Source organism: Pipistrellus hanaki (genome assembly GCF_964339955.1).
Source record: "Pipistrellus hanaki genome assembly, chromosome: 16".
Classification (NCBI taxonomy): Eukaryota; Metazoa; Chordata; class Mammalia; order Chiroptera; family Vespertilionidae; genus Pipistrellus; species Pipistrellus hanaki.
Window position 1 is genome coordinate 29,132,323 of NC_140518.1, and position 14,660 is coordinate 29,146,982.

The 14,660-nt window shown below is 35.6% G+C and overlaps 1 protein-coding gene across 10 annotated transcripts in view; it reads right to left on the reverse strand.

The window, feature by feature from the left end:
- NF1 (neurofibromin 1) overlaps nucleotides 1-14,660 on the reverse strand; it is a 222,318-nt gene that overhangs the window by 140,083 nt on the left and 67,575 nt on the right. For 6 of the 10 annotated variants that reach the window (XM_084862717.1, XM_084862721.1, XM_084862716.1 and 3 more), the window contains exons 12-14: nucleotides 9,673-9,804; nucleotides 8,910-8,954; nucleotides 1,731-1,865 (exon numbers count right to left, since the gene is read on the reverse strand). In XM_084862717.1, the coding sequence (XP_084718843.1) occupies nucleotides 1,731-1,865; nucleotides 8,910-8,954; nucleotides 9,673-9,804 (312 nt within the window). The remainder of the gene's footprint in view (nucleotides 1-1,730; nucleotides 1,866-8,909; nucleotides 8,955-9,672; nucleotides 9,805-14,660) is intronic. The other 4 variants (XM_084862720.1, XM_084862719.1, XM_084862723.1 and 1 more) reach the window with 1 other exon arrangement.

Below are 14,660 nucleotides of genomic sequence, written 5' to 3' on the forward strand. Positions count from 1 at the left end.
CTAATGCCATCTGAGGCTGTAAGAGCAGAGTTATGACAGTAATTGGGTGCTAACCACACCCATTTTCATCTTTTCCTTCCAATATAAAATTGGTAGGCAAAGCCAGTGATAAAAGCAGACAGGAAGAAAGGAGGACAGAAAAGCTAAGTGGTTTGGCAGTAGCAATCCTATCCTATATAATAAAAGGTTAATACCCTGTTTTCCCGAAAATAAGACAGTGTCTTATATTAATTTTTGCTCCCAAAGATGCGCTAGGTTTTATTTTCAGGAGATGTCTTATTTTTCCATGAAGAAGAATCCGGTACACATTTATTGTTAAATGAAAATAAAGGAAATTTATTACCTGTATACGGTACGGTAGTACGGTAGTTGTCAACACAAACCAGACAAACTGTGAATCCTACAGTATCAAGAATTTACTCCTTTATTCAATGACAATCATGTCATCATCTTCTGGAACATCATCATAACAATCCAATTGCTGAATTTCCTGGTGAATTTCTTGTGACTCCATTTCTTTCAGAATCAGTGGACCAAATCTCTCATGTTTAGCAATAGCATTCTGAGACAGAGCCTAGGGGGGGGTTTATTTTCGGGGGGATGCCTTATATTTCACTGAAAAGGAAACCTGTAAGTAGGTCTTATTTTCAGAGGATGTCTTATTTTCGGGGAAAAAGGTATGCAAACTGTCCCTTCAAGAGTTCAACCGATTGGAATTCGACAGCCCGCTATGCCATGATCAGCAGGGGATGGCACGGAACAAAGGAAGGCCCTGTCTGGCAGCCAGCAGCCGGAGGAAGGCAGGCCACCGCCAGCTCTGGTTGCAGGCCAGGCCTAAGGTCCCTACCCATGCATGAATTTCGTGTACCGGGCCTCTAGTTAGATATTTTAAAAACCAGCCAGCCCAGCCAGTGTGGCTCAGTGGTTGAGCGTCCATTTATGAATCAAAAAGTCAGTTTGGCCCTAACTGGTTTGGCTCAATGGATACAGCGTCAGCCTGCAGACTCAAGGGTCCCAGGTTCAAATCCGGTCAGGGGCATGTACTTTGGTTGCAGGCACATCTCCCATTAGGGGGTGTGCAGGAGAGAGCTGATTGATGTTTCTCTTTCATCGATGTTTCTAACTCTCTCTTTATCTCCCTTCCTCTCTGTAAAAGAAACAATTATATATATATATATATATATATATATATATATATATATATATATATATATATATATATTTTTTTTTTTTTTTTTTTTTTTAAGTCACAGTTTGATTCCTGGTCAAGGCACATGCCCAGGTTGTGGGCTTGATCCCCAATGTGGGGCGTGCAGGAGGCACTGATCAATAAGTCTCATCACTGATGTTTCTATCTCTCTCTCCCCCTCCCTTCCTCTTTGAAATAAAAAAAATATATAGTATTTTAAAACACAAAACCGTATGCTTCATTATCTCTATCCCCATCCTATGATAATGCCTGAATAACATATAATCTGGTAACAGGGTAAGGACAGAAGAGCTTACCAAAGTATATTAGTTAACGATAAGGAAAATAAAGAAAAAAAGTAAGACATCTGATCGAATTATATTAGTATTCTCTATAAGTTCATTTTCTTAGTGATGTCCTCATGATCAAAGCAAAGCAGTAAGTGATCTTTAGCTAATAATTATATTCAAGGTCTTGGCATTTCAGATAAACCAAACTAGGTTAGTGTAATAATTACAAGGTGTTTCATAAAAATACTTACACAAAGCAAGAGCTTTGGATCTGCATGAATTAGTTTCACCATGGACAAGAGAAGGTACTTATAACTTCTTGTCTCCAGGTCTGTAGGTTTTTCTTTAAATTTAAGGCTTGTTACTTTTTCTTTAAATGTAAGACTCTAAAAATGAAAACATGACATCATCCTGTAAGAATCAAATATTGCTCAAGATGATAGCTACCCAACTTTTTAAATTAAATTATTAAAAAAGCTTTGAAAAAGTTAAGATATTTTAAACCATCAAATTGTGGTATTAGTAGAAACATTCAATGGTAAGTAAGGTTAATGATATTCAGCTTTAAAAAAACCAAATTACAATTATTTTTGCAACGTTTAAATTATTCTTATATAATCTACGTAATAAAATTTAAGAAAAAATATATATTAAAATACTAATAGCTTTAGTAGCAGGTTGACTCCTTTGTGAAGAAAAAAATTTCCAAAATATGAAAAAAAAATTAGGGGTAAAATATTTAGTCTATACCTTTCCAAATACTTTAAGCAATGCATGTAATAAGCATTTATCCTACACAGATAAACACAAATATTTCATAGAATCTTTAACATTATCAACTGTAAATCATTATTGATGTATGAGAAATGAAAAATCAGTCAACTGTCAGACATGAGACAAATAAGATGCACTCTCAATTTCAGAGGTGTCAAAAACTAAAAGTAAATGCTTCTTAGAATTGATGAGCTATGCTATATAGGCAACCTCTGTATTTAATAGTTTAACTGAAGTTTGCTTTTTCCTTCAATGGCATTCCATCTCTCTCAAATTATGGAATATATGTATTTTGTCAGGAGAACAGTGATAAAACAGAGAAAGAACTCTTTGAGAAAGATTAGTTCATGGAAAATGTCTCTCAAGTACTATTAAACTATTATTTACTTAGTACAGAGATACTATGGTGGATCCTGTGCTGATACTGTAATTATAGATGATATTCAACCGAAAATACAACAATTATATTCTGGATCCAATATTACCTTTCTCTCTATTCTTATCAAACATTTCCCCTTTTCCTTTAAAAGGACACAGAAATATATGGTTTGACATGTATGCCTTTATGTGAATACATATACAAGTAGATGGACATCCAGCATCTATGCACCTGTAATAAAAATGTCCAAAAAGCCCTAGATGGTTTGTTCAGTGGTTAGAGCATTGGCCTGCAGATTGAGGGGCTTCAGGTTCAATTCTGGTCAAGGGCATATACCTTGATTGCAAGCTTGATTCCTGGTCCCTGGCAGGGTTTGGGGGAGGCAACCAATCAATGTCTCTCTCTCACACCAATGTTTTCCTCTCTGTGTCTCCACCCCTCCTTTCCACTCTCTCTAAAAATCACTGGGGGGAAAAATATCCTCAGGTGAAGATTAACAACAACAAAAATGTCCAAGTAAAAAGGCTGCCTTTCAAAGGTAAAAATGGAGATACATATCTATAACACACAGTAACTATCCTCAATATTTAAGTATGAGTGACACTTCTGTTATTATGCCCAAGAATATTGAAGGTTTTTGGTCTTCAGAGGAAAAAAACAAAACAAAAAACCTACACATTAATGCTTAAGAATATCACTACATAGAAGAAATAGCGAAATTCGCAAGTACTGTTGGTTTTCTGTATTTATAATCCAACTGCAAATGCCTTACCAAATACCTTACCAAAATCAATAAATTGTTTCTACTGTTTGTTCCCATTAAACTATTTCTTTCATTTAAAGTTAACAACTTAGATCAAGGTGAAACTTTCACTGAACAAATTTATTTACTAAGATGTAACTAAGTATAACTGCTCTTCCCTGATGCAGCCATTATACAAGTACACAGATCAGAGAACAATGAACAGACATAAGAATTACACTTAATAAGTAATCCTTTCCAAAAAGTAAATAATAGCTTAATTATGTTCTTAATCTCAGGTATCAGCATATAAATTTTGTTACAGCATGACTGCCCTAATCTATAATAATAAAAGCGGAATAAGCTAAAAGTCCTTCTGCACAACTTTCTGGACGAAGCCGGGGCCGCGAGGGAAGCCCAGGTCCACGGGTCCCCAGTGCCTGCCGGAGGCCGGAGGGAAGCCCGGGTCCTGAGTGCCAGAGAGAAGCCAGTGCGAGCAGCCAGGAATAGGCCTACTCTTGCATGAATTTCATGCATCGAGACTCTAATATGAAATATGACTTGAAAAATTCAAAGAAATGTTTCAATTTAAACAACTTTAATTAATGACCATTAGTGGGTTACATAACAAGGAACGACTTGCTAAAGAATATATTTCTTAACTAGAAATGTAAGAAACAAAATCCATTCATTAATTTTTTTCATTGATCTTCCACACTGCAGATTAATTAGTAGGAATCCAAGTTGGTATATGTGCTTGAGCCAAAGAAGAGATGCAATCATGCACAGGAAAAAAACTCATGAATCAGAATATTCAGGTGTCTATTAAGAATCCAAATCATTTGTTAACTTATTTAAAACCATGAATAAATTACAGGTATGTAAGAAGCATTTGCTGAGCCAGAATCTTCTTTAAGAAGCAAAATGTGTAGAAAATATACATACTTGTGAAAATTCATACATCTATTATTAACAGGCTATCTTAGTTTTAAAACAGTAAATGGCTGTCCAGCCAGCATGGCTCAGTGGTTGAGCATGGACCTATGAGCCAGGAGGTCACAGTCAATTCCCAGTCAGGGCACATGCCTGGGGTGCAGGCTGGATTCCCAGTGTGGAGGCAGCTGATCAATGATTCTCTTTCATCTTTTGTGTTTTCCTCTTCTTCTCCCTTTCCCTCTCTCTCTCTTTTTCCCTTCATCTCTGAAATCAGTAAAAATATATTTTTAAAAAATAGTAAATGGTAAGTGCTAAGACAAATATTTCAAATTTTAACAAATACTAAAGTACACAATGAAGAAGTTATGACTCAATATTCATATGAAAAAGGCTAAAGTGTTTAAATGAATGAAAGTTCAATCTAAGACAATAATGCAAATTTAGACTGTTTAGTAGAAACATGGTATGAGATACAGCAAGTTAACAGATTTCATCAATTATTACACCTCATCTGGAACAATAAAATCAGATCTTAACATATAATTTTAATTGGGGGTGGGGTAGTGGTATTAGGTTGAATTATTTCCAGAAGAGGAAAAAAAAAAAAAAACAGATGGAAAATCATTTTGAAAACAGCTCAAGTAAGAAATTCATTCACACATCTAACAAATATGCACTAAATGCCTACTATGTGCCAGATACTATCTAGAGGCAAATACAACTCTTGCTTTCGTCAAGCTAACACACCATGAGGAAAGATAGCTAAAGAACCAGATATACACTGGACTAAATGCTGACTATTCACTAACCATGTCACTATTTTTCATTCATTTAATAATATTTGTGTCTCTGTTTCCATAGCTGTAAAACCAGGTCAAACAAAACATACACACGCTTTTAAAGAAAGCTGAAATAATAAAATCCCTATCAATGGTAAAATGATCCGTCTATCTAAAAAAGAGGGAATATGCTAATTGATTCTCACACCGTCTCAAAAACGGCAGCACCCACAGCCAATAAGGAGGGAATATGTTAATTGACTGCCACGCTCTCAAAGATGGCAGCGCCCAGTTCCCTCAGCCCCGCTGGGATGGCAGGCATGCAGCAATGCTGGGCCCGCCTGCCTTCTAAGTCCCCTAATCCCCTCCGCCCCCCAGCCGCCAAGGACCAGCCCAAGGTGCAGGTAATCAGGGCTGGCTGAGGCTTGCACTGCTGGCAGTGGCAGCAGCAGAGGTGTAACGGGGATGCAAGTTGCTTCCCCTGATCGCCAGGTGGCCTCCCGCCCCTGAGGGTACCCAAACTATGAGATGGGGCAGGCCAGGCTGAGAGACCCTCGCTCCACTGCATGACTTTTCATGCACCAGACCTCAAGTATAAAAATAAGAACCTTTAGGAGTACAGGAGTCCGTTCCACAAAGCTTCAAAAACAGAGAAAGTGGGTCAGTGGTGGCTGAAAGTGATAGGGACATGAGTCTTCCTTGGTTGAAGAAAAATTTTCACATGGTTAGCTCTTTCCAACAAGAAATGTATCTATCTCCAATATACTAGTAGAGGGTAGTTGTAAAGTCTAAACACAAGTATTATTTTACCGTTTTACAGACTAAACTCCTTGATTGCTACTTCTGCAGCAGGCTAAAAGCTCAGGTTTATCAAACCCACAATTCATCTGAGGCAATGTAAATGAGGACAACCCACTGAACATGCCATGTTAATACAGTGGTTTTCAACTAGAGCCACTTGTCTCCCAGAGAATATCTGGAAATGTCTGGGGACACTTTTGGTTTTCATGACTGGTGGGGCAGGGGGTAGGATTAGCATCCATATTGCACAGGATAGTCCCTAAAACAAAGAGTTATCCATTCCAAAGTCAATAGTACTAAGGTTAAGAAATCCAAATGTAATGTATCCTAAGATTTATTATATACTAGAGGCCCGGTGCATGAAATTCGTGCATAGGAGTAGGGACGTCCCTCAACCCAGCCTGCACCCTCTCCAATCTGGGACCCCTCAAGGAATGTCCAACTGCCTGTTTAGGCCCAATCTTAATAGGGCATCGCTATAGTCAGACATCCCTCTCACAATCCAGGATTGATGGCTCCCAACTGCTCGCCTCCCTGCCTTCCAGATTGCCCCTAACTGCTTCTGCCTGCCAGCCTGACCACCCCCTAACCATCCCCTGCCAGCCTGATTGATGCCTAACTGCTCCCCTGCCAGCATGTTTGCTCCTAACTGCCCTCCCCTGTAGGCCTGGGTCCCTCCCCAACTGCCCTCCTTTCAGGCCCGGTCACCCCCAACTTCCCTCCTCTGCTGACCTGGTCACCCCTAACTGCTCTCCGTGCTAGCCATCTTGTGTGTTGGAGTGATGGTCAATTTGCACATTACTCTCTTATTAGATAGGAGGATAGAGGCTTAGTGCACAGATGGGGGCCAGCTGGTTTGCCCTGAAGGGTGTCCTGGATCAGGGCAGGAGTTCCCTTGGGGATGGGGTGGCCTGGGTGAGGGGCCTGAGGTGATTTACAGGCCGGCCAAGGCCCCCCTGCCCCATGCTTGCGACCCAAGCGGAGGCCCTGGTATCTGGGATTTATTTTCTTCTATAATTGAAACTTTGTCTTGAGCAGAGCCAAGCCTCCTGCTTGCTCTGTGGCTGCAGTCATTTTTGTTGGGATTTATTTCTCTTCTATAATTGAAACTTTGTAGCCTTGAGCGGAGCCCAGGGCCGGCCAGGGTGTACAGAAAGCTTAGCTTCCTCCACTGCCAGGGAAACCCAAGCCTCCTGCTCACCCCGTGGCTGCAGCCATCTTGGTTGGATTAATTTGCATCGGGATTGACTGGTGGGCATGGCCTTTAGGTGTAGCAGAGGTATGGTCAATTTACATATTACTCTTTTATTAGATAGGATATTCGCCTGTGTTTCCAGACTTTGTGACACCTATAGTGAGTTCTTCATTATAAGTTTTTAAGCAAAAGCTACAAGATTGGCATCACAGGAGTGTAAGTGCTTTGTTCACTTAATTCATCATGTATCCCTGGAATTAACACTGTGCTGGAAGTTAGAGGGAGTTCAATGCTACCCTACCTGTTGTCTGACTGTTCTTATCAGGTTTAAGAGAGGTAAGATTCACCTTAAGGATCATCCAAATTCTAAAATGTTCTTATTCTAAAAAATTACTTCATATAAAATTTGCTAGTTATTTTCCCTGGCAAAAATATCAGCCAGAAATCTGTCCTTTAGCCATTATTTGAAATATATATACATATAAAATTTTATGCATATATAAATTTTGATTTTCAAAATTAAGAATTATTCTTAATTTTGAAAATCAAATGAATACTGATAATTTTTAAAAATCAAATAATATGAATAATTTCAGAGAATAACTAAAATATAAAAACTAAATTCTTATCACAGGTGTCGTTGGGCCAAAATAATCTAGTCTGAATTTAAGAAACAATTATCAATAGTATATTATGCAGCTCCTAGAATCAGCTGACGACTAGAGTTAAAAAGTAAAAATAACTTCTAAATGTAGGAAACATTTCATACTACCAACAAAATTTTGTCTTTGGTCAAAAGAATAATTTAGTTTCATTTTCTTTCAATCCTCATACAAAAAAAATTTCAGAAAGGAGATAAACAGAATATTGGAGTTAAACTGGAAGTGAGTATTAACTTTCCACCAATTTCTAATATTGGAGACCAAAATAGGCAGAAAACTGTAAACAAAAAGTCAAATAAAGTTATAACTTCCCAGAAGATATCTGAAATAAGTCAATAAACAACTTTTAAGCAATTAACTGCCAATCATTTTCTAAAATTTTTAAAAATAATGTCTATCTAGTTAAATAACATTTAAGTAACAATTATTGATGTTTACCTTATACTTGGATTGAAATGTCAATTTCTTAAAAAATTAAGTACTTGGCATTACAAAAATTAATTAAAAATAACTTTGCATTTTATATATAATATGAATAATAAAAATAATGGCTGGGTTGCTCAGGTGGTTGGAGCATCATCACTACACCAAAAAGTTGTTGGTTCGATTCCTGGTCAGGGAATATATGTGGGTTCCATGATATATCCCCAGTCAGGGATTTGACTAGAGGCAAGCAATCAGTATTTCTCCATTAATGTTTCTCTTTCTCTCCTTCCCTCCCTCCTTCCATTTCTCTCTCTCTCTAAAAAATCAATAGAGACATATCCTCAGGTGAGAATCATTGTCATGCTCTTTTGGTTATAATTTTGTAGGCTAACTAATCCCAAAACATATGGCATAGCAAATTTCTCTATTTGAACTTCTAAAATAAACAATCCTCTGCAACAATTACTGACAACTGGATAAGAGTGAACTACAACTACGTAACACCAAAATATTTTATGGACGAAGGGAACTTGGAAAAAGAGAAGCATGCCAGGGAAGAAGCTGTTTAAATCATCTTCTAAGTGTGAAGTGGATAATTTTCCAGATAAACCAAAAGGTAAAAACATGCTACATTTTCTATCTGAAATGACATGATGTGACTATGATGGTAACTAAGCACAGAAAAGTCAAAGAAAACAAGGACTTTTCTGAGGTAGTTACAATGGGTCATACTTACAGCCACAGAAGCCCACTGCCATGCAAAACAGTGACTGGTTGGCATCTGATCATGTGAGCGACAGCAGCCAATAAGAATAGAAAATAAGAAGCAGAAGACAAAGCACCACCAATCAATGCCAAGAGTTGACATGTATAATACTCTTGCTATATATAAATAGCAATATATGACTTCTACAATCCTAAAACTGTCTGTTTAAATGGGATCCCCATGAGATTTAAAATTCCATATCAAGAGTACTAATTTATTTTTATTAAGTTTAAACACAAACTTCAATTTCAAAGTGCCTACCATTTTTTTAAAACTCAAAGCAGGTTTGCTGAGTTATTTTTATTTTAAATAAAATTTTTAAATTTTAGTTCTTATTTCCTATGTATAATAATCAGCACCCAATGATAAACTGTGCGTTAGCAGGAACATTCACTCTAACCCAGAAGTCAGCATTCCTAGTCATCCCCCAAAAGATGGGGAACTAATAAAAATATTTTGATTCATAAGAAAAAAGAAACTAAAAAAGTGACATTAAGATTTTTAATTTCATGAGAAAAATTCTCTAAAAAAAAAAAAGTTCAACTCACTGAAATAGTGGAAAACCAACCTCATAAACTAGTAACAATATTGCAGTATACAACATATTACAATACTTATACAAAAGAAGGGACACCATTGATTTTCTAAAATAATCAAAACAGTAGGAATGAGATAAAGACATTGAAAATGCACTTGGAAGAAGGTGGGATTCAAAATTCATGATTAATCTTACCGGTGCCATTCGTATTGCTGGGTGTGCTCCACAGCCTTGCACTGCTTTATTAAGTGTTTCACCAAACATATTTCGAAGTTCAACTGAGTGACAATATACAGCATCAATCTTTGGCCACCAATCCAATGCAGACTGGACAAAAATAGAGACCATCAGAAAGGGAGAGTACAAGTTTGCACTGAGTTACATGCTCTGGTTATTACTGTAGTTTATGTTTTGTCCTTTTGTGAGAAACTTTCTAAGACCATGCAAACACACACCACAATTTCCAATATCTTCAAATAGACTTTCAACAAAAAAGAATTTAAATAAAAATAGTAATAAATAATAATAAAATGGAAAAATGTTTCAAATAGTATCTTTAGTTTAAACAATACATCTTTTAAGAAATATAATAAGAAACATGAGACAAATTGTCTGCTTTATGAGCATGAGATATAGACTGTCTCTCTCACTAATATGTTAGTAAATTTGAAAAACAGAGTATTTAGAGCTAATTCTGTACCCAATCTTATAAGTTTAATGCATTACACATTTTAGTAACTTATGCATATAAAGTATATATTCTCCTGGATAAAAATTGATTATTAAAGCTTTAAGAGAGATTAGTGGTTCAACACAATGTTGAAGCAATATGTGGAAAACAATCACTTATATGCCTACAAACAACAATGATAATTACAACATGAGATTAGTAAATGAGATAAAGCTATTAGTAAACCCATAAGCTTAAAGTGATATGCAATGATGACACAATACATGAAAAGACTAATGATCACCACAAGACAAATTTATTATAGCTAAATATTTTTAAAAGCAATTATTTTATGGAAATACGTTTATATTTTGGTTTAACAGGTTTAGCTTTCTTTCCCACTATTAATGCCTATTTTATTTGAAAGTATATCTTGAAGTTTTATGTTAAAAATAATTAATTACTATGTTATGAAAAATGACAATTATGAAAATCAATAAAACCATACAGTTTGGCCCAGCCAGTGTGGCTCTGTGGTTGAGCATCGATCCATGAACCAAGATGTCACCTGCACATGCCTGGGCTGTAGGCACGATCCCCCAGTATGGGGCATGCAAGTGACAGCCAATTGAGGATGTTTCATTGATGTTTCTATTTATCCTTCTCTCTCTCTCTCTAAAAATCAATAAAAAAGATTTTTTTAAAACTATAAAGTTTGTCTATCAGTTAACACAAAAATGACTAGATGAATTTTCACTACATATGGAGAATTTGCAAGAAATGGGATGACTTAAAATATAAGCTTCCACCTTGGCCATTGTGGCTCAGCTGATTGGAGCAGTGTCCCGTATACTTAAAAGGTTACAGGTTTGATTCCCAATGAGGGCACATACCCAGTTTACAGGCTCTGTCCCTGGTCGGGGTGAAGGTAACCAATCAATATTCTCTCCCATATCAATGTTTCTTTTCCCTCACTCTCTCTAAAATGTGTGTATATGTGTGTGTGCACTTTCCATTTATAATATTCCTGCTATAGAAAACATCTGAAAGAACAACTGAAATTTGTTGGTAATGGGGATTTAATAGCTTCACTTCCTATTCACAGGCTCCTTCTTATTCCAAACTAATCTAGTTAAATTCCCAACATTTAATTTTTTCATCCATAATTCTCAGATTATTTTCAGGAGCATCAAGTTATATTACTTTAACCCAAAACTTTGAACTACAAACTCTATTTACTATACAACCAATTTACAATACATAATTTGAATATTAACTACAGTGAGGAAGGGAGGGACTCAAAGAAGCTATGAGGGGAAAAATACATTTGGGGGGTTAGTATGGTTGTGTCTGCTTTTCCTTCAAGTCTTAGTTTATTTAAGCTAATTCCTAACAAATGATCAACTTTCATTTTTGGTTATATAATGAATCCTTTAAACTTTGCTCAATTTGGTCATTTGACTTGTCCAAATAATCAGTACAGCATGATTTCCAAACATTTACTAATACTACAGCTTATATTCATCAGCTTAAAATAGAAAAGGCTGAATAATCACAAAATGCATTGAGATCATGGTCTTCCTCACTCTACAGACCCCACAATATCTTGTCAGAAACTGGTTAAAGAAATATGCATCCCAAGTGTACAATTCAACAAAATATCATCTGCATACTGCATTATGCACCCACTGCCAAAGTAAAGTCTCTTTCCACTCCCATTTATATATACAGTGGTGCCTCGCATAACGAACGCCTCGCACAGCGAACTTTGGACAGGTTTTTCATGAAACCATCGGCCAAAAAGCAGAAAATGGATGAAGATGTGCAAGATTCGGTAGACTCTACTTAGTCTGTCTTAAAATTAAAAAAATGTGTGTTTTTAAAAAAAAAAATTATGTTTTTAGATGTATCTAAATAAAAATATGTCATCTTAGCATATTTTTTTATGTCATCTTAGCATATTTTATGCTACAGAACGAATTATTTTTTTTAACATGTATTGTTATGGGAAAACGCGTTTCACATAACGAACTTTTCACATAACAAGCTTGCTCCTGGAACGAATTAAGTTCGTTGTGTGAGGCACCACTGTATATATATACATACACACACACACACACACACACACACACACACACACACACACACACAGGGGCTCCAGTGGTGCAATCGGTTAGCGCGAGGTACTTATACACACACACACACACACGCACACATTTTAATCCCTTCACCTTCTTTCACCCAGCTCCCAAATCCCCTCCCCTGACAGCTGGCAGTTTAGCCTGTTCCATATATCCATGCTTCTGCTCTAATTTGTTAAATTATTTTGTTGATTAGATTCCCTACATATAAGTGAATTCATATGGCATTTGTCTTTGGCTTATTTCATTTAGCATAATATTCTCCAGGTCAACCTAGCCTGTCAAAAAAGCTAAGATTTCTTTATTTTAAATGGCCAAGTAGTATTCCATTGTGTAAATGCACCACAGCTTTTTTATCCACACATCTACTGATGGGCACTTGGGCTGTTTCCAAATCTTGGCTGCAATGAACCTAGAGGTACATATATTCTTTTGAATCAGTGTTATTTAGGTATCTGCTGAAGTTGCATCATACTACCAGGAGCACCATATAAAACAACTTGATTTTAACTTAAGATTTGGTGATTTTCAAAACTGCTGCTTTTCATAATTTACAAATTCATTTTATCTTACAGTAAAAGTTAAAGATAAACTTTCAAATAAAATAAGCACTAAAAACTAGGCATCATGTAGTTGCTAAAAATTTTTGTGTTTTGAGCAGTTACTAAATGTGTCCTTTCTGAACCTAAGTCAATAAAGGTAGTCCATTTTTTTCCTTGAAAACACTAAGTTTATTGCCAAACAAATGGCATTACTTTTACCATCTGATCAAACTATGTGCAATTCTTCAAGAGAGAATTTAAATAAAGTTTCATATACCTTGGAAATAATTTCTTCACCCTCTCAAACCTCTCACTCTCAACATGTGAATTAACCACAGAAAACTACAATAAATTGCCATATGGAAAAAAAACAAAAAACAGAATACTAAGTACTACACCAGCTATAGCATGTTCCACTGATGACTAAGACATTTGGCTCATATATGTGTATATTTTATCTCCCAATTATAAATTAATATAATTATAACATATAAATTAGCCTAATGGAAGCTTATAGAGAGTAAGAAGTTAACATAGGTCCTGTAACTACAATTCATCTCTTACAACATGCCATAATAAAAAAGGTGACAATACTATGAGTACTAATGATGAAAGCTTACAATATGATAAAATTCAAATAGTGAGTAGACTTTTAGATTTCTAAAGAAGAAACAATGGATATTTTAGATCTAAACAGAGTACTTATGAACTGAATATATGAGTATGTTTCATGAAAGCAAATACAAAATACCAACACTACTTCTGAAAAAACTCAAAACACACCAGCAAAACTTTTATCTTATTTGAGAAAGTGGTAGTATTTTTTTTAGTCTATGAATTGGCTAAAGCACCATAGAAGAAGAAAACTTATGAGGTGTATTGAACCAAGAATCATTTGAAAGGAAATCTTACACTATGAATAAATTTAAGATTAGGAGTCCAAATGTCTAAGAAAATTTTCATGTAATTTCAAGACAAAATATTTTCATAATAACTGTCTTTGATGAGATTATATAATAATTAATTCCATAAATTTACCTATTTACTTTATAAACAGTCCTTTTCAGTCAGAAAGTATTTCACATTCAGTATCTATTAGCCTCAAACCAAAGGGAGAAAAGAGCCCAACAACAAACAATTTATCAAGTAGTCTATAATTATAAAGTATCGTTATTCAAGTTATAACTTTAAAAGATACTTTACAGGCTCCAATTTATATAAATTTATATTTCTTTTCAAGTTATTCATCTAAAGCTTACTGATGCTTAATATTTTAAAACTTAGTCAATATAGATTTTTCTTTATAAAAATAGATTTCACATTGATGTGACTTTTGATACAGACACACTCCACCTTCACACATGCAGTACTCGTCAGAGTGGAGGAGGATGCACGACTACTTCACCATGTACACTGAGGCATGCATGAAGTACCACTCCAGGCATGCTTTAAACCCACAGAGAGCAGCTCAGCCACTTACAGCAGTGCCAAGTCCATGCTTGAAAGTGCTCTATATAGTCAATTGTAGACAAAAATATTTTACAATTAAAGTAACTAGCCACAAAGTATCAAAAAAGTATATACTTGTGTTTATTAAATACAAGTTTTAAGCATTTATGTAAAACCATACACTGTAATAAATGGAATGTTTTTAGTATTATGAGCCAAAAGGGGGGGGGGGGAGGTGTGTAATAATATTTTATTTCTGAATTACACATAAACTTGAGGGTGGAGATTATCATTTTTTGTTTTGTTTTTTTAATGGCCTTGAAAGTAAATCTTGAGGATACAATGTACTGTCTCATTACACTGGTAAGAGAAAAAAATGTT